Below are 20,901 nucleotides of genomic sequence, written 5' to 3' on the forward strand. Positions count from 1 at the left end.
CAACTACCTGTTTTATACTTGCACTGTCATTTGTTTACTTCTTATTCTTTGTGAGAGTACTTTAATCAAACTTAAACAAATGATGGTTGAGAGGGAGGGCGAGGTCTTTAGCACCACTTTCTATATGAACTAAACGGCCATTTAATTAACTATAAATAAGAAAAGTAATATTAGTTGCAACTTTACTACAAAACCTTCCCAACAATCTTTTTCTTTTGCCCCCATTTCCCTACTAAATTTGAGTATAAATAGAGATATACTACTTCACATGTCACTTACCACTTCAATAGTCAAAGGAAAAACCATTATCATTTCTCTTGCATTTTCACTAAACATTATTTCATACAACTTTTCTTAGGAAAATGGGTCAGGGAAGAAGTAGTGCAACCCAAGTTATGATTTTAGGGTTAGCCATTATAATGTGTGTCTTGGCTATAGCCCAACCCACCGTCGGAACCCCTTACACTGTCGGAGATGCCGGTGGCTGGACTTTTAATGTTGTCAATTGGCCGAATGGCAAGTCCTTTAGGGCTGGTGATGTTCTAGGTAAGATTATCTTGAGGATTTAACTTCATTGCATGCAAATGCTTGCGTAAGACGATTTTACGTTAGTTTTACACTGAATTGGCGTAAAATCATCTTACACTGGAGTAACTTCTTTTTTGTTAATCATCCATGTTTTATTGGTGATTTATATTAGGTTACTAGTTTAGTTCTCGTATAACCGTTTTACACAGGACCAACTAATATAGTCCATAACCATCAAACATCTCCTCTTAAACTCATACGTTAAAAAAATTACTTTGCCAAAAGAGAGCTTCAACCTCTTATCTTTTATTATAACCAACTAATAAAAATCGATCTAGAAAATCTTTGACCCCTTTGCAAAAAGCCTAATGTGACCTCAAACCAGTGAGAAGACGAAATCAAAAGGAATGTTAATCGGCCAAACTAAAACTACTTTATTTTTCTAAAGTGGTAGTTGCACCATACCTTTTCCATTTGTTGTGAGTAAACATTGGACCATATCTAATTAATGATGATAGTTAATTACTATCACATTTAACTAACTATTTAAGTAGCCAACTAATCTTAGCAACAATTTTGGTAACATTATTTAGGATTTCCACTAGCTTAGTTTATAAAGTCATGAGAGATGGTACTCGTAATCTGGATTTAAATAATATTTGCATCATATTCGCCCAGTGACTCGCTTTAAATGAAAAAAGTTAGGATGTCCTTTATTGCATCTCATTTAACTATTTAGTGCTCTGTCAAGAAACCATCTCAATCAAAGTTTAAGCTGATGGTTTGAGTCCCAAGATCGATTTTATACACTAACACACCTCCTCACACGAATTCACATTGGGTATGAAGTGTGGATGCAACTGCAGGCCCTCGCCCGCCCTCCCCATACCAGGTGTTTAATATTCCACTTTAGAAATGGGGGCGATGAAATTTGAACTCGTAAATATTTTAGTCACATGGCTCTAATAGTATGTTAAAAAACAATCTCAACCAAAAGCTTAGCTTAAGCTGGTGGTTAGAGTCACAAGATCGATCTTATACACTAACATGCTCCACAATTATCTTCATGCAGAGTACTTATTTTTACGCGCTCTACAAAACAGTTCTTAAACCATAACTATTTACATTTGTATATTACTTTTATTTGGCAGTATATCAATTTAAGATACTCGTATATATTTTTGAGTTAGCAAGTGCATGCAAATATATTAATTACGGAGTACTATGCTATAATCATTTGACCTTTTATAGATTATAGAATTATAGGCATATTTATGATAAAATTTTACAACTTTGTAAAAAACTAAAATAATGATCACAGTGAAAACAAGGGAAAGAATACGTTTTTAAATTACTTATATGTGAAAAATGAAATTGCAGCATTCAACTATGCTAGCAGTTTGCACAATGTGGTAGTAGTAAATAGGGGAGGGTACACAAGCTGCAATCCCCAAAGTGGTGCAAAAGTTTACACGAGTGGCAAGGACAACATCAAATTGAGCAAGGGCCCTAACTACTTCATTTGTACTATCCCCGGACATTGTCAGTCTGGCATGAAGATTGCTGTTAATGCCGCTTAATTTATTACGGAGTACTTAATTGTATTACAGTCGTAATTACCATATTTGGAGTGTGACAAATTTTCATGTAAGACGATCTCTCAAAAAGTTAATGAAGCAACTTTTACATGATGAATATCCATTACTTCTCACACTTAATGTTGGATGGCCTTTTAGAAGACTTGTTGCCTAAGTGCTACTAATCGGAATTGATCGATATCTAACTTTTCTCGAAACAAATGAAGAGAAATCATTATCTCCTATTTATCAAAGATAGATAATGGCCGTTTTGGTGAACAACATATTGTCTGAAATTAACAGATTCCGGTCAAAATAGTAGATTAACCAATCAATCTACTAGCTATTTCATTTGTTTGGTAAACGACATATTCTGACCCATTATGTGCATCTAATACTTTACCAAGTAGCTCCACCCGAGCGAACTTTAACATCTTGGATCATAACAATGTTATAAAAAAAAAATGAGACAACGTCATCCGGTAATACCGAGGTTTGATCGCTAGCATCATAATTGGTTCAATTTCGGACGGACTATATTGGTTCGATTTAAATCGGATTTACTTTATGTTCAGTTTCATTTCGATTTCGATATTCATTTCGGTTACTCACTTCAATCTGTTAATGCTAATTCGAGTCGTGTGCGCTTTGCGTCAGGATTGTAATAACCCGGATTATAAAACAAAGGGAAAACGTATAATAAAAGAATAATCAGAGTATAAAACTGATAAAAGGGTCAAGGTGGCGGAAACATCTGATCAAAATCCGGATCGTTACTAAAACCAACACCAAATCTAATACATTATTCAAGGGTTTTCAAAACATAAAACAAACTCATAATTTATTATTCATCTTGCTGCACGGTACTTCCCCAGCAAGATATCATCCAAACAGCAAATCATTTGAACAACCTGAGAATGGGGGGTCGATAATCAGTTGTGAGTAACTAGATGTTCTCCCAGTCATGTTTACAACAAGTGAATATAACCAACAATCAATAACAATTGAAATGTAAAACCAGTAAACATGTGATCGAGATCATCTATACTCTTGAAACCCAACACAACTTACTATAACTTACTCAACCTTAGACGGGCGCAATCATGCAACCCTAGACCATATGCAACCACTAGACCATGTACACCTACAAATCTAAGTAGCACACGATCCACATCAACATAAGGCACAAAGCTAGCATCAAAGCATAACGAATAGAGCGAATACCCGTTAGAGCATATCACCACTGCCTCTAACTTGTCAGAGCGTATCACCACTACCTCTGACTGACGGAGCGTATCACCACTGTCTCCATCGGTGTGGAGCATATCACCACTGCCTCCACGGTACTATGCATATCGTATCACCACTGCCTATGTGCCTAAGACCTGATCAGACCTCTCGATGCAATAACTGTACACCGAACGACACTCGGAACCCAGAGCGTATAACTGACAACTCTGGCCACTCCAAAACATAGACCAAAATAAATCCCGCATCAACGAGCGACGTTAGGTCATTCTGATAGTATATAGCGGATACTACCGTCATCTATTCAAACTAGCCCACAAACAAATTCACAATATAACTAACTATACCGACATGCATGAACAACCTCACGACTCAACTCATAGGATAGTATAATTGATTATCCTACAATCATATGAATATGAGTAACCAAAGAGATGTGCAAACATATTGTCATATAACAATTGTACACAACACAACATGTGAAACATACACTAACAATCAATGTTATAGTAACCTTAACCATAACATGAACTCAAGATGCGAGGTTATACTAGCCTCGACTATAACTTCAACAAACGCCTTTGAGGTTATACTAACCTCACCCATAACCTTGACACGAAACTCAAAGTTATACTAGTTCCAACTATAACCTTGAGCCATAATCTCAGGGTTACGTTAGTTTCAGCTATAACTTTAACTCGAATCCAAAGTTATAGTAGCTTCAGCTATAACCTTGATTCATATTTCCAAGGTTATACCTCAAACAGCCGTAACTCGAGTCATAACGTCAGACTCGTCTAACTATGGGCGCACTGTGTGCACTTGCACTGGGCCTCAAATTTTTGGGGCCCAAACTTCAGGGTTATACTAATTGAGAAGGAAAAAAAGAAGAAAAAAAAAGAGTAAAGTTGGGAATTGAAGGAGCACCGGTAACATAATATACTCCAAATTCCAATTACTAACCTAAATCAATTCCTAAATCTAATCCTTCCCCGAATAAAATTATTTTCCTTCCCAAAAATATTAAATCTACTCCTTAATCTTCAACCTATCTAACGTTTCTTTTTTTCTAATTATTTAAGTATGATTATTCCAAATCAATTATTCACAAATCATCCCAAGTTTTCAATTAAAACAATTAGTCGAATTAGAATCAAAACTTTGTCAGTTTCAATTGTTGGCAAAAATCGCAGATTTACATTTGAATTCAAACAAAATAGGTAATATACCAATATTTCTTCTTAATTTTGATGAATTTTAATGAATTCAATCATAATGTTAATGATTAATGAATTTAATGACAATGCATTTGCAGGTATTGGAAGTTGGTGTCGGAGATCAGTCGAGCAGCTGTGAAGCCGACGATAGTTCTGGAATCCGGCATCAATAAGGTTGTTTCGTTTCATCACATATCTCTATTTCTAATATCATGTTACCAAGAATAAGAAAATTTGATTCTGGATCCGAAAAACGGAAGAAAAAGAAGCGAATAGAACAGTTAGTTCAGTCCCAAAAAGGTGGACTTGATAAATTTTTCACCAAAGGGTCTACTTCTAATAGTGAAAATATTAATGATAGTGAAGGTGTTCTTGAGAGTGAAATTGCTGTAATTTTTTATAATCATGATTCCTTTGACAACAACGATAATAAAATTGACGATGAGGATAACAATGTCAATAATGATGATAATTTAGATATGAATGAAAATGATGGCGATGAGGACAACGAGGGTTTTGTTGTAGGAGGAGAAAAAAATGATGTCGAAAATGGTAGTCAATCTAGTCATATGAATAATATTTTTGATTTGTTTGACCCGAGAAATTGGGATTCACTTAATTCTGATATGATTAAAATTTTAGCCAAAAAAGGTCCTAAAAGAGATTTATCTATTGAAAAAGGACCTAAAGGCGAATTGGGTAGGAGATTTAAATTAACATGTTATACAAGAGTTTTACCAAATGGAGAAAAGTGCGATAGAGATTGGCTTTTCTATTCAAAAGAGCTTGATAAAGTATTTTGCTTTTGTTGTAAAATATTTAGAAAAGGTAATCCTAAAAGTCAATTAGCTAACAATGGTCTTCAAGATTGGTCTCATATTTGTGTTAGACTTAGACAACATGAAATGGGCATTGAACACATCGTTAATATGAATGCTTGGTATGATTTGCGTGAACGAATTGAAAAGAGTCAAACAATTGATAAAAAGACAAATAATGCATTAGATAAAGAGAAAGAACATTGGAAAAAAGTGTTGGAAAGAATAATATTTGTTGTGGTGTATTTAGCAACACATAACTTGGCTTTTCGTGGTAGTAATGGAAAGTTATATCAAAAAAGCAATGGAAATTTTTTAGGATTAATTGAAATGTTAGCGAGGTTTGACCCCATAATTCAGGAGCATGTGCATCGTATAACCAATGACACTATTCATAGTCATTATCTTGGTCATAACTTACAAAATGAGTTAATACTTCTTGTTACATCCGCTATTAAATCTGAAATTATTAAAAGTGTGAAAGAAGCAAAATATTTTTCAGTGATACTACATTGCACTCCGGATGTTAGTCACCAAGAGCAAATGTCCTTGATTTTGAGATATATTGATGTGTCTTCAAGTTGTGTTTGCATTAAGGAATCATTTTTAGGATTTTTGAGTGTAAATGACACAACTGGACAAGGACTTTTTGATGTTTTATTAAATGAATTAAAATCTTTAGATCTTGATGTGAATGATGTGAGAGGACAAAGTTATGATAATGGATCAAATATGAAAGGCAAAAATCAGGGGGTACAAAAAAGACTTTTTAGATGTGAATCCTAGAGCTTTCTTTACTCCTTGTGCTTCTCATAGTCTTAATTTAACATTATGTGATATTGCAAATAGTTGTGGTAAAGCTAAAGACTTTTTTTGGAGTAATACAACGAATATATACTATTTTTGCAAATTCTAATAAAAGATGGGAAATATTGAAGAATAATTTAACAAAATATACATTAAAGCAATTTTCATCTACTCGTTGGGAAAGTCGTGTCGGTAGTGTCAAAGCAATTAGGTTTCAAATTGCAGAGGTATGTGATGCTTTGCTTCAAGTAGGAGAAACTGATAATGATGGTAAAATTAGAAGTGAAGCTAAATCCTTGGCCATGAATGAACTTGGTGACTTTGAGTTTTTGGTAGCACTTGTTATTTGGTATGAAATATTGCATAGAATTAATTTTGTTAGTAAACAATTGCAATAAAAAAATATGATTCTTGATGCGGCAATTGATGATATTAAAAAGTTGGTTTTATTTTTTGAAGATTATAGGGAATCTGGATTTAATGATGCCGTTAATATCGCTAGGGAAATTGCAATTGAATTAGATGTTGATCCCGTATTTCCAAAGAAGCGTGTTAGTCGAAGAAAAAAGCATTTTGACAAGAATCAAAATGACACATCCGAAGTAGTTTCCGAAACTAGTGAATAATCTTTTAGAGTGAACTACTTCTTATTTGTTGTTGATCAAGCTATTGGTTCACTCACAAAGAGATTTGAGCAATATGAAGAATATCAAAATGTTTTTGGTTTTTTATTCTCTTCTAGTAAGTTGAACTCATTAGATAATGCTAAATTAAAGTCTTGTTGTGACAATCTTCAAACACAAAATCTCATTGAAGACGGTGATATCCGTCACAAGCTTGTGACGGATATCGTTTCCTCTCACAAAATACCCATGAGAGGTGAGTGGGGAAGCACATGGGGGGGGGGGGGGGGTGCCCCACCTTGTCCTCTCTTTTTTTTTTGTGAGAGGTCTTCAGCTTGTGACGGAATTAGCCCGTCACAAGCAAGACGCTTTCATCTTCAAATAGCACTTACAAGTGGTGAACAATGTGATATTGATGGGAATGAATTGTTCATGGAGTTAAAGTTGCTTAAAGATCTATTGTCTGGTGAAGAGTTGGAGGCTATTGATATTTTGAAATTTTTGAAGCGTAAATCGTATTTTCCTAATGCATTTGTTGTGTATCGAATATTGTTGACTATTCCTGTGACGGTTGCATCTGCAGAAAGAAGCTTTTCCAAGTTAAAGTTGCTGAAATCTTACATGCGGTCTACAATGTTGCAAGAGAGGCTTAACGGATTAGCAATAGTTGCCATAGAAGATGATTTCTTAGAGAAAGTAGATTATGATTGTTTGATAGAGGAATTCGCTTCAAGAAAAACTACGCGAAAGAGTCGCTTTTCAAATAATTTGTAGCTTGCATTAATATTTTATATAAACGTTATTTGATTTTATAAATTTTAGGCCTCATTTTTTCTTTTGCATCGGGCCTCCACTTTTCTTGAGACGGCCCTGCATAACGTGAAGTTGTACTAGCTTCAACCATAACATTGAGCCATATTCTCAAGGTTATACCAACTTCAGCTACCCTCTAGGCTCTAGGGTTTCACTCGTGAACCCTAGCCGCGTACAAGACACCCATATTAACACACAAACATTATACATCACACAATTAAGGCATTAAAACATATACAAACATATGCAACATAATTAATCATCATACAAAACAATAATTAAATCCTATTAATTATACCAATGGCATAAACACAATTAAAAGAGAAACACCTAGTTACCTTTTTAGCAATTAACGATGCGAATTAGTGAAAAATTTCATGAAAGACACGACCATCAAATCCTTGTCTCCAACACGTGACATCATCCCAAAATCGACATTAAAGATGCACGAATCCAAAATCCATGCGCTAGAAATTATGCATCGCGAATACTCCCTTAAAAACGCCAAGAGAAGACATCTTCTTCTTTACCCATAAAATAAGAAACCCAAAATGTAGGTCTAAAGGGTCATACAAAGAATCCTCATACAATTATTTGGAGATAAATATGATGTAGAGGTAAGAGCAAGGATTGTGAAAATAAATTTTGTGTATGAGTTTGGAAGAAGGAATGATATTCAACAATGGAGTCAAATGGAGAAAAGAAAACAAAAGAGAGAAAAGGAGGAGAGGGACGCCGGGCGCGTGCGGCAATTCTCACGCACCACAATGAATTGGCCTAATTGTTTGCTAGATTAAATTCTATTTATAACGGGATTAACTAATGGGTTTTGGGTCCATTTGCTCATACAATGGATTATTTGATTACAAATTGGATTGAACCATATTAAAACGCTTGGAGAACTTATATAAGAAAAGTAGTTATTAAATTAAAATAGTAAAATCGCATGCACATTTTAACCCAATCAAAAGTAGGCCAAAACGAGAAAATAAAAAGACGGATAAAGGAATAATTAATGCGAAGTAATATTTAAAAGGGTTAATTGATAAACAGTACCAATATAATGACCCTTTTTCATAATCAGTACCAACATAATCAATAATTAATAATCAATACCAATATATTAAGTTTTTTCTACGATAGGTACCAAGTCGCATGAAAATCTTAACCTACTCTAAAAAATCCAAAAAGGCATCATTCAAGTATAAATCTCCACTCACCCACTTCCAAACTCCCTCTCTTAGATGAAAGCACCTTTAAAGTAGGAAAAAAAATTAGAGTAAAAAGGCGAATTGGTACCTTTCATAGAAAAAAGTTAATATTTTGGTACTGATTACTAATTATTGGTTATGTTGGTATTGATTATGAAAAAGAGGACTAAAGTTGGTAGTGTTTATCAATTTACCCTATTTAAAATATATATTATTAAATTCGAAAAATAATTAATTAAATAAAGAACATTCCGAATAAAATACTACTCCCTCCTATTCTAAATAACTCTCCCTATTTCCTTTTTCGTCTATTCACAATACTCTTCCTATTTCCTTATTTGGCAAACTTTTATACTTATTTTAATCTCTCTCCCCCACAACAATACCCCACAATACTCATACTTTATCTTATTTTAATCACTTTACCCCACAATAATATTTATTTTAATCACTTTACCCCAAAACAATACTTATTTTAATCATACAATACCTTCCATCTCTCCAATCTCCTACCCCGCTACAATACTTTACCATATAATACTCCCTTCCTTAATTCCCGTGCCCTCCATGAATAAGGAGGGTTATTAAGAATAGGAGGGAGTATTATAAAATACGGGGTGCTACAAGGATAATATCAGTTCAGTTGAGTTTTAAGTCATACTTTTCTTGAATTGAGGGTGGAATATTAGCTTAAATGTATCTCATACTCTTCAATTTGAATGTAATGATTCAAAATATCGTTAATAAATAAAGAATCAATGAAAAAATATCTAAAATATGAGTGAGTGTATATATGTAAATAAATATTCTTAAATTTGGGTCAATCAGTTCAGTTTTTATCGGTTCAGATATATACATGTTGATGTTTGGGTATCATTCATTTATTATTGAATTCAGTTCAGTTTCAGTACAATTTTGTTTCATTTTGCCAAGTCTAATTTTGATTTGGAATATGTTTGAAAATTGAAATCAAGTAGTATTATATTAGTATAGATCTCGCGAAATTGATGTGTGGTACATAGAGTTTTTATTTTTAAGTGTATTATAAATAGATCGGGATCTCATTTTTAAGTGTATTATAAATAGATCGGGATCTCATTAGTTTTTAATATTTCACTGGGTTTTTTTGTTAAAAATTACCTTATATTTAGGGGTCTTTGTAAAATAACTACCTTACTTTATTTTTTTTGTCAAATGCTACCTTTTATGTTTTTGATTTGTATTTTTAGTACCTATTCTAATTTTTCGGCCAAAAAGTCAAATCTCGGGCATTGACTTGTCCATACGTGAGAGCTTATATGTTTGTTTTACATTTTTACCTTTTAACCCTAATCAACCCCTTTTCACTTTCACTCTGATCTTTCAGTGCCTCCTCTAACTTTTACACTTCCCTCATCTTATCTCTCTCTCAACAAAACAAGTATAAACCTTTGTTAATCATTCATCAAGTCCATGCATTTGTCTTGATCATCATCATCATCCATGTTGTCAGCTACTCAAGTTTACTTCTAGCATTTGACAGGTATTAATTTTTTTAAAAAAACCCTACTTTTAACAATAAGTAACTAGTTTTGTTACCCGTGAGAATTCACGGGACTATTTATGGTTTTTCGCTTATATTTACTGTTTGATGTCATGCGTACAATGTACTCGATCTTGACATCTTGTGAAGAATTAAGATTTAGATGATAGCCTAGAACCTTGTTTTAGTTTTCGTTATATTTTTGTATGTGTTAAGCATGAACTTTCATACTACTTTATCCTTTTAACCAAAGAGAGTTGAGACAATGCTCTTATGATAGAGATGGGGAAATTAATATATAGGCAATATTATTGGATATTCAAAAATTAAAAAGAGGGCATTAATTTAAGGATAAATTTTTGGAGGAAATTGAGATACAACCATATAAGGAGTATTATTTTGGAAAATTGAGTTTTAAATCATTTACATGTATTGTGATATTATTTGCTTCAGTGATAAATAATTCTCATTAAGGCCCTTATTAAACTACCCTATTTAACATTTATTTCTTTTATTTAATAAGATGACTTATTGTTTCCCTTTAATGTTATTATACTTTGTATTTATATTACCATAATTTATTTTTTATCTTCACCTTCATTAACAAAATCTTTTTTCTTCCCTGTAATAAATTGTTGAAATTAATGTGAATATTAATTACAAAAAATTTCTTATATAATAATTATAATAATCCTAATTTAAAATTTCTTACCAAAATATCATTATATCTATATTAAATTAATTATGTACATTAAAAATTTCACGAGTTAAAAAATTCCAAGACTCTACAGATCACATCTAAGTTTCATATTTTATAATTAAAATTGACATTTTAGTTAAAGTTTTCATAATTGAACGTGCTAGTGAATCGATTAAGATTTTTGATACTAATTTTTTTTAACTGCTTTATTATGATAAAATATTGATTGAAAACGATATATATTTTTTCTTTGATAATTGTTAAACTTAATTATTCAAAAATCGTACAGTTAAAAATTACACATTTATTTATTTATTTAAAATTTTAACAAATAAGTAGAATTTTTTTTTTCGAAATATTAGTTGCTAACACACAAAAAAAAAATTAAATTAAAACAAACTTTTTATTTTCCTCTCCTTTGTTATTAAACTACCCTATTTATTTAACCTTTATTTCTTTTATTTAATGGGATGACCTTTTGTTTTCCTTCAACATTATTATACTTTGTATTTATGTTACCATAATATTTTTATCTACCCCTTCATTCTCAAAATCTTTTTTCTTCCCTATAATAAATTGTTGAAATTAATGCGAAAATTAATTACAAAAATTTTCTTATATTAATATTATAATAATTGAGACAGTCCTATTGTGAAAAGAAAAACATCTTATTTATCACCAACAAATGATTTTTGTTAACGCAAATGAAAAGTCTCATATCTATAATTTGTGTTACGGAGTAAATAGTCTTTGAGCTAGTAGTTTGTTTATATAGCAATGATTCCTCTTTAATTTGTTGGATCTCACATTACTAACATCACTGGAAAAATTTATCACTAAAATAACGTCACAATTTTAACAACGTACCTAAATAAAAGGATCTTATAGCATTTAAACATACCAAAAAAGCTATTGAGAGTAAATACGAAGAACGATGAAATTCCAATAAGACAAATTATTATTAAAAAATAAGGATTACAATTTTGTCATTCATTCTCGAACTCAATTTAGTAGCTAGTAGTCTAAAAGTTTTCGTCTATCGATTTTGTATTCAACCAAAAGGATTAGTCGCTAAAAAATCACACAAATTACGTAGTCGGGGGTTTGGGGATTTAGGAAGTGGCCATTTTCATTCGAACATCTCAAAATATATACACCTGACAAAATAAGAAAATCATATAAGGACATGGCATGAAATAACTAAAGGCACAATAATCTAGAGTACTATATCAAATCTTACTTGTTAAAAAACGCAAACAAAAATCATGGCAAGATAAAACATGCATACTGCTTACATCTCAAATCTAAACCATTAGAAGACAATATATCAATGTATTTGAATTCCGATTAAAAAAATCCTAAAAAATAAATAATAAAGTAAAAGTTAAGATAATTTTACGATTGTGTTAATCAAATTTCGTTAAACACTTGCTAACAAATTACTTAAAGAGTCGAGGTTCTCGTGATTTAATTAGGAAGCGACCATTGAACACCTCAAAACATATAAATCTGGCAAAATAAGAAACCATATAAGGACATGGAATGACATAATAAAAGGCACAATCATCTAAAGTAATATATCAATAAGTTAATCTTACTTGCTAAAAAAACTAAATAATAATCATATCAAAATAGAACATACTACTTACCTCTTAAATCTCCTCAGTTAGAAGATAATATATTGGTGTATTTGAATTCTCATCAAAGAAATCCTACAAAGTAAATAATGAAGTAAAAGTTAAGATAATTTTACGATTGGAGTAACAAATTCCAATAAACACTCAACTCGAAAACAATTTGCGCCACATAATGCATTTGGCGTGTAATGTGGAAGATATCATTTAAAATCTACAAAACTTCCACATGCAAAACAATTGTTTGATTTGAATAAAACTAAGAAGCAACTACTATGTAATTGGTAGAGCAAAGGGTGGATATCTACATGTAATGGTGTTCATCTATTGATGTCAATAATTTAAATGATAAAATGAATAAGTCTTATAGTTAAATGGAATAAACGGGGAATTTCAAATGGTAGAATTAATTTCCTAAAAAAAAAGACGTAGAATTAACAAACTCATAGATGAGCGGAGTAAATGGTAGAATGTTGATAGTTTTTTTTTAATTAAATTTCTCAATTATTTGTTTTGACATTTAAGAAGCAAATATAGATATGAAAATCTCTAATTAAATTTGGTAAGGTATTATAAGTGGAATTTACTTAAGATATGTCACATACTCCGTATGTTTTAGATGGCTTAAGAGGATGTCATGTCACATTGTTCAAGCTAGCCTTTTTATATTGTTTATAGATTATAGATAGATATAACATGTCACCACATATCAGAGATTAATATTATCATTTTATATTACACACCATAATAGAAAAAGGAAAAACCTGACAAAAATGAAAGAGTATTCAAGCCAAACGAAAAGTGTTAACATTACCATTATTTTCTAATTTCATATACTGTTATTGATATGTGAGTAATTGAGTATGTCACCTTCCTGCAATTCGAAAACAAATACAAAATAATAACTAAATTAGATTCTAACTATTAATTCAAAACATAATAAGGATAAAAATCAAAACAATACATTTAGTTCTCTATGTATTTTTTACCTACCGACTTTTGTAATAAAAATGAAAATTGGGATTGGTGTGATATTTATATAAGATCATTTTTGTAATTAATTCTCCTATTAATTTCAACAATTTATTTGGAGGAAGAAGAAAAATTTTGTGAATGAAGGGAAGATTAAAAATTATCATAACATAATTACTAATAATGGTGATTAATAACATACTACCATTAAATAAAAAAAGTATATGTTACATAAATATGATAGATTCATAACCAAAGTTGTAAGTGGAAAATAAAAATTTATATTAATTTATTTTTTGTGTTTGTTATATTAATTTATTTAAGAATAATGTTGATAATAATGACATTTTCGTTAGACATTTTAGTACTTTGTATGCATATATAAAAGGGTTAATTTAGTAAATTTACATTGTATAAATTAGTATCATGTCACAATAAATTTTGCCATGTCATAATTAAATTTTTACCATGTCATAATAAATTTTTGCCATGTGGCATTGTCTACGTGGCTTTAATTGGTCATTTTAGGGTAGCCTTTTAATAATATTTATAGATTTGCACTTCATCATCTGCTTTTTCAATATCCCCAAGTCTTTATAAGTGTCATTGTACTTGGATTCAAGTCTTCACAAATTCTCCTCAAAAACTTTTCTATCTTGAAGAGAAGAAGGGAAAATGAAATAGGAGGGAGAAAAAGGAAAGTAAAAAAGAGGGGAAATATGAGGTAGAAAAGCCGGGGAAGGAGGGATATAAAGAAAACAAGAACATAAACATAAGCTATCATGTGTGAACTTAAGTCAATGCCTGAGTATTGACTTTTTTTGACCGGAAAGTTAGAATAGGTACCAAAAATACAAATCAAAAATACAAAAGGTAGCAATTGACAAAAAATAAATAAAGTAAGGTAGTTATTTTACAAAGACCCCTAAATATAAGGTAGTTTTTGACAAAAAAAACTCTATTTCACTCCTTTGTATTTTGATATGAAATTGAATAAAAATACGAAATGTGTATTTTTATAAAAATATTATTTCTCACGAAATTATTGATTTCATTTTACAAAATTTCTCACATTTTTTAATTATAAAATTATATTTTAATGAAAAGACAATACTTTAATGAAGAAAATTTGAATTATTTCTATTTTAGGCCGGTAAATGCATTTTGGAAGGAAAATATTAATGAATGCTTATTTTCTGAGAGTATGAGTATATAGAGGATTTAATGTGTTGATAGAGAAACAAAGGGTAGTATATATTAGGGGATCAGAAACAGATTTGAACCTGAATTTATATGGAAAATTATATTCTCCACATTTCTCATTCCCAGTTAATAGACTATACAACCAGTTGTACTTCAACTCGCGATATAGAATCTGAGCTTTATATTAAAATTTCCGAGTTTTATTTTAAAGAATCTGAGCTATATCATAAAGTTTCTGAACACACCTACCTAACCATAAAAAAATAAACTCTATGAATGCTCAAAAAATCACACATTATTAACTCAGTTAGATATATGTTGATTGTACTATGCTAATATACAAATGGTTATAAAATAGTATTTGTGTTTCCCTTATACATATTTTTTTCTTATGGAAGATTATTATATTAATATTTATCCTTTCATATCTAAAATCCTAGTATTTTTTTAGATTTTGTTTCAATTCAATTCATTTACTTCCCTACAAGACCTTCCCAACAATCTTTTTCTTTTTCCAGAGTAAGGCCCCATTTTCCTACAAAATTGTAAAAAGTATAAGTAGAGTTACTTCATATGTCACTTACCACTCCAATTCTTCAAAGGAAAACACATTATCATTTCTCTCTTACATTTCACTAAACATTATTTCATACAACTTTGCTTAGGAAAATGGGTCAGGGAAGAAGTAGTGCAACCCAAGTTATGGTTTTAGGCTTAGCCATTATAATGTGTGTCTTGGCTATAACCCAACCCACCTTTGGAGCCTCTTACACCGTCGGAGATGCTGGTGGTTGGACATTCCATGTTGTCAATTGGCCTAATGGCAAATCTTTTAAGGCTGGTGATGCTCTAGGTAACAGTCGATTAGATACTCCCTCTTTTCAATTCATTTTTCGTTGCATGTTGTATACTTCCTCTGTCCCGGTCATTTGTTGTCCTTTTTTTATTTTGGGGTGTTTTAGTTATTTGTTGTCCTTTCTATTTTAAGAATGAACTTGATCAGTAATTTGATCATTCTCATTCAATTTGTTCCACTTGTCATTTAGTTATTGACCTTTTCCTATTTTCTTGGTTTTTGTGCCAAAACGAAAGGACAACAATTAACCGGGACGGAGGGAGTATTATTTTCTCATTTCTTATCGTATTACTACTTTTTCTTTGAAATTGTTAATATAACACCCATGTCGAGTTCTGAATACACGACTGATTAGATAATGTGTATGATTTTCGTGGTAGGACTAACAGTTAATCACTTAATCTATTATACAACCGGTTGTATATACAACTTATTCAGTGTTGTGGAGCTTTGTTACAAAGTTGTCGAACTCTATTAACAAAATTATCGAGTTATGATACAAAGTTGTTGAACTTAACAGAATAGTTATTAAGCTCAATAACTTCGTAAAATAGCTCAATAACTTATAAAATAACTCAACAATTTTGGGTGAGAGCTCGATAACTTTGACGCACATAACTATTATACAACTAGTTGTAGGATAGTATTTACGCCCAAAACTAAATATTTTGGCCCAAAAGGAATCTATATAAAGAATGGTATCGGATTTTTGGGTAGCTTAAGTCCTTATTGAGAGTTCCCGATAAAACAGTCATATCATTTTATTGTCAAAGAATCAAATCATCTATCTACTAAATGAATAGATGATTTCTATTATTTTTCCGCCAAAAAGCATATTCTCAAAAAAGGAAATTAATGATAATTATGTTCATTCACTAAATAAGGAAACAAACAATTATAATTTAATTCATCTATTATATTTTAATTAAAATTAATCTTCATCAAATTATATTATTTTCACTAAACTCTGAATTATAATATTTTAATTAAAGTAAAATAATATTGATATAAAATTATAAATTGATAAAACTTTTATTAGTCCTATTATTAGATGAAGAGTTTACCCATATTCTAAAATTATAAATCGTTGTTATTACATTCGTGACAAAAAAAATTGAAAAAATTGACACTCGTTAACTTTATGCTATAAAAATATTTTCATTAAAATAGATTTCAACTCATTACTCAATTCTTTTAACTAATTTTTGGTTCTAGCTTTTATTTATCAAAGCAAAATACAATGATGAGAAATGTAAACAATTATAAGGTACCAATATTACTTAACTAATTTTATAAAAATATTAAACTTTAAGTAACGTGCATATAATGCACGGGTTCTAAACTAGTGTTCATTAATTAATTAATTAATATGAATAAGCGAAATAAAATTTAAAATCAGCTTATGAAGAAATTGCTCTACAATTTTGTTCGATAATATACCGATCTCCTCTAAAATTAACATCTAACTAAAATTTTGGTTGAATAAACCATTTTGGTCATATTAAGTTCAGGTAGTCTATTTGCTTTGCCAAAAAAGAGCTTTAACCTCGGACGGATGGAATTTTTAGTTAAAATTTTCGAATTTTTTTTTAGTGTACCTTATATCATATTACCAGTTCGCTCTACAAAACAATACTTAAACTATAATTTCTTGAGTTTATATAGTATTACTTTTATTTGCCAATATGATTTTAAGATACTCGTATAATTTTTCGAATTAACAAGCAAATGTAAATTTATTAATACTATACTATAATCATTTATAATTTTATCGCATGCTTTTGCATATTTTTATGATATAATTTTAAAACTTTGGACAAAACTAAAAGAATGATTATAGTGAAAACAAGGGACTGCCCGCAAAGGCGGAGTCTAGTGGTTAAAACTTGGGTGAAATTCTCAGAAGACTCAGGTTCAAGCCTCCCCAAGAGCAAAATCTTGTGGAGCATTCTTGGTCTGAGTCCATGCCTAATAGACTTCGAGCCTGTCACCCTTGGGTGGCTTACCTGGTATACGTGGTTTGCAGGCTATCACGTACACCCGAGGGTTTACCCAGTGCGCATCAAAGATAACGACTGCGGGTTCCCTCATCACAAAAAAAAAAAAAAAAAAAGGGGAATTAATGCACATTTATTACTTACTTGCTTGCTTGTGAAAAATGAAATTGCAGCATTCAACTATGATAGAAGTTTGCACAATGTGGTAGCAGTAGATGAGGCAGGGTACACAAGCTGTAATCCTCAAAGTGGTGCAAAAGTTTATCAAACCGGCAAGGACATTATCAAATTGAACAAAGGAGCTAACTACTTTATTTGTACTTTCCGTGGACATTGTCAGCTCGACATGAAGATCGCTGTTAATGCTGCTTAACTTCTTACTTAATTGTATTATTGTCCTAATTAAGTATTTGGAGTGATAAATTTTTATATGAGACGATCTATCAAAAACCTTAATGAAATAAAGATCTTTTGAATAATGTTATGATGGGTTGATTTTTTTTTTTTTTCTAACAAAATGCGCATTTAGTCGCATTATTGCAATAAAGAGGACGGGAGATTCAAATCTATGACTTATTGTACACATGCAATACCTCTGTCTTGACATTAGATTAAAACATCATCGGCATGTCATGATGGATTGATGGACAACTAATATTTCTCACATGAATTTATTGCGAGACGGTCTCTTAGAAGACTTGCTACCTAAGTGATATTACTCGTTCCCTATTTTTGGTGAGATGTATGCTTTCACGTGCGATACGTGAACACTGAGTACAGATGTATGCTTTCATGTGCTGAAACTCAAAATAGATCATGAGTATAGAGTACTCGTTCTCCTACAAAACTTACTCAGCAAACAAAATAAATCAAGAAAACAGTGTTTGTGATGAGATGTATGCTTTCATGTGCGATACGTGAACACTGAGCACATGATTAAAGGGAAAATTTTATCGCACGACAATTAGGCCTGCCTTATTTTACGGTTCTGAGTGTTGGGCCGTGAAACATTGTCACGTTCAAAAGATGAGTGTGGCGGAGATGCGTATGTTGAGGTGGATGTGCGGCCATACAAGGAAAGCTCGATTAAGGAATGAGGTGATTAGGGAAAAGGTAAAAGTGGCACCAATAGAGGACAAGATGATGGAAAATCGACTAAGATGGTTTGGCCATATAAGAAGAAGACCTATGGTCGCACCAGTTAGGAGGCTGAAAACTTAGAGAAGTGAAAAGGTCCCTAGGGGTAGAGAGAGACCGAGACAGACATGGTTGACAGTGATAGAGCACGATATGAGATTCCTGGGGCTTGAGGAGAGTATGGTGACGGAGAGGGCACAATGGAGAGAAATGATGCATGTGGATTTTTAGTATTTGATGTTATTTGACAGATTTAGTGTTTTTATTTAATTTTTAAAAAAAATTTTTTGTTCTTCTCTTCTTTATTACTCATTTTTTACCAACCACTTTCTTATATATTTTACTTGGTTTACTTTTAAGGTATTCCGGATCCTTAAATTCTACTTCGGTTTTCAAAATCGTTTTAATCTTTATTATCGATTTAAATTTTAAGTTTTTATAAAAGAAATCCGGAATTCGATTTTAAAACCTATAAGTTTACCTTAACTTTGTATTATGTTTCGCTCATTTTTTCGCATTTTGAGATGTGCGTTCACCCATGGACGGTTCTAAAGGATGATTCATGTCGGTCGACCCCAAATCATTTTGGGATTAAGGCTCTGATGTTGTTGTTGTTGTTCTTTATGAACATGATTTACTCAATCATGGACATAAATGACCATTATACCCTTATTATTTTTAGATGCTCATTTTACATCAACCAACCAACCACCGGTCAGATAACCACCCATATATAACACCGGACCACCACATCTCCTTTTCCAAACCGCCAGTTATTCCTTTGCTGACCAGACCACCTCCCTCTATGGCAGAAGCGTCAATAGTACACTTGATGTATGTTGTAGAAGTATAATTTATCAGAGAACAATTTATATTTTTCTAAATAAACGTCGAGATATATTCAACCATGCATCCCTTTAAGAGGCGGCAGGATTTGGATCCTCTTCATTTCCTTTCTCTCCATTTCCTCTCACACTCTATTTTAATAATAATTACCCCTTCCACTCCCATTTTCCCTTTACTTTTATGCGTAAATTGAGAATCGTTAGATATTGCCAAGATGCTATCCGGACCATTAATAGGAACTTGCCTCTCCATTTGATAAGATTATAGAGGGATAAAAGAATTGTATTGATAATATAATGTTGTGATTCTAATGATAACAATGGACGTATTTATAGAATCAGAAACCCGAACCCTAATACTTTAAACCCTAGACGATAGCCGTCGTAAGCTAACCCTAATTCCTCTAACATCCCCCCTCAAACTCATGGTAATTTGCTAAAATTTCCAAGAGTTTGCACAAGTGCAAAATAAAAAAAACTTCGATCTTCATCTTCTTGATCTTCAAAAAATCTTCTTTGTCTTCAAAGGTGGTAGATAAGAAACGAGTATAAGACTCGTTAGAAAATTTCTTCGAACAAGAACGTTAAGTTTTTCGGACTTGTCGAAAGGATGAGTTAATTTGCAGGAACCCTAATCGAACCTGACAAATATCAATAAAACGGAAAATTATCCGTTAATTTCAAGATCTGGAGAACGTTAATTTTTTCGGACCCCAAATAAATCAAGAACCACCTTGAACGACGTTGAAGAATTTTAATCAGATTTCAAAGAAAAAAAATGTTTGTTATAATTTTCTTATCAATTTTAACAAGGGGTAAATTTTCTTATTAACCCCTTGTCAAAATCAATCATTAAATCTTCATTGAATCTTCACACCAAATAAGTAAGGGGAGGAGGAAATTATTATTAGTCTAGCTAGGAATTGCGTGAGGATACGTGAGGAATTACATGGATGTTGATTTGCACAAATGCGATTGATTAGTGCTTTTCTACCGTGTTCTCTCTCACGAGATCATTCACATTCTTTTTTTTTTTTTTTTGTTTTTTGTTTTTGTTTAAGCGATAAAATAGATATCATTCTAAAATCCCGCCGGAGGCACTATAATTCATTAGTCCCTCCGGCAGGGCAGCGGAATATCGTTTTTAGGCCTTAAGAGCGAGAGGCTCTGATACCATGTCAAGAAACCATCTC

At 31.6% G+C, this 20,901-nt stretch overlaps 2 protein-coding genes and 1 pseudogene across 2 annotated transcripts; all 3 read left to right on the top strand.

The window, feature by feature from the left end:
- The first annotated feature begins 258 nt into the window (after positions 1–258).
- LOC141586394 (basic blue protein) lies at positions 259–2,225 on the top strand. Its single transcript, XM_074407604.1, has 2 exons — positions 259–546; positions 1,909–2,225. The coding sequence occupies exons 1-2, from the start codon at positions 363–365 to the stop codon at positions 2,106–2,108; spliced, it is 384 nt and encodes a 127-aa protein (XP_074263705.1). The 5' UTR covers positions 259–362; the 3' UTR covers positions 2,109–2,225.
- Positions 2,226–4,782: 2,557 nt separating this feature from the next.
- Positions 4,783–7,592, top strand: LOC141587531 (uncharacterized; annotated as a pseudogene).
- Positions 7,593–15,473: 7,881 nt separating this feature from the next.
- LOC141658595 (basic blue protein-like) lies at positions 15,474–18,160 on the top strand. Its single transcript, XM_074465519.1, has 2 exons — positions 15,474–15,726; positions 17,900–18,160. Exons 1-2 carry the CDS (start codon positions 15,543–15,545, stop codon positions 18,097–18,099), a joined length of 384 nt encoding a protein of 127 aa, XP_074321620.1. The 5' UTR covers positions 15,474–15,542; the 3' UTR covers positions 18,100–18,160.
- The last annotated feature ends 2,741 nt before the right edge of the window (positions 18,161–20,901 follow it).

The sequence above is a fragment of the Silene latifolia genome, chromosome 6, assembly GCF_048544455.1.
Source record: "Silene latifolia isolate original U9 population chromosome 6, ASM4854445v1, whole genome shotgun sequence".
In the NCBI taxonomy this organism is placed as follows: domain Eukaryota; kingdom Viridiplantae; phylum Streptophyta; class Magnoliopsida; order Caryophyllales; family Caryophyllaceae; genus Silene; species Silene latifolia.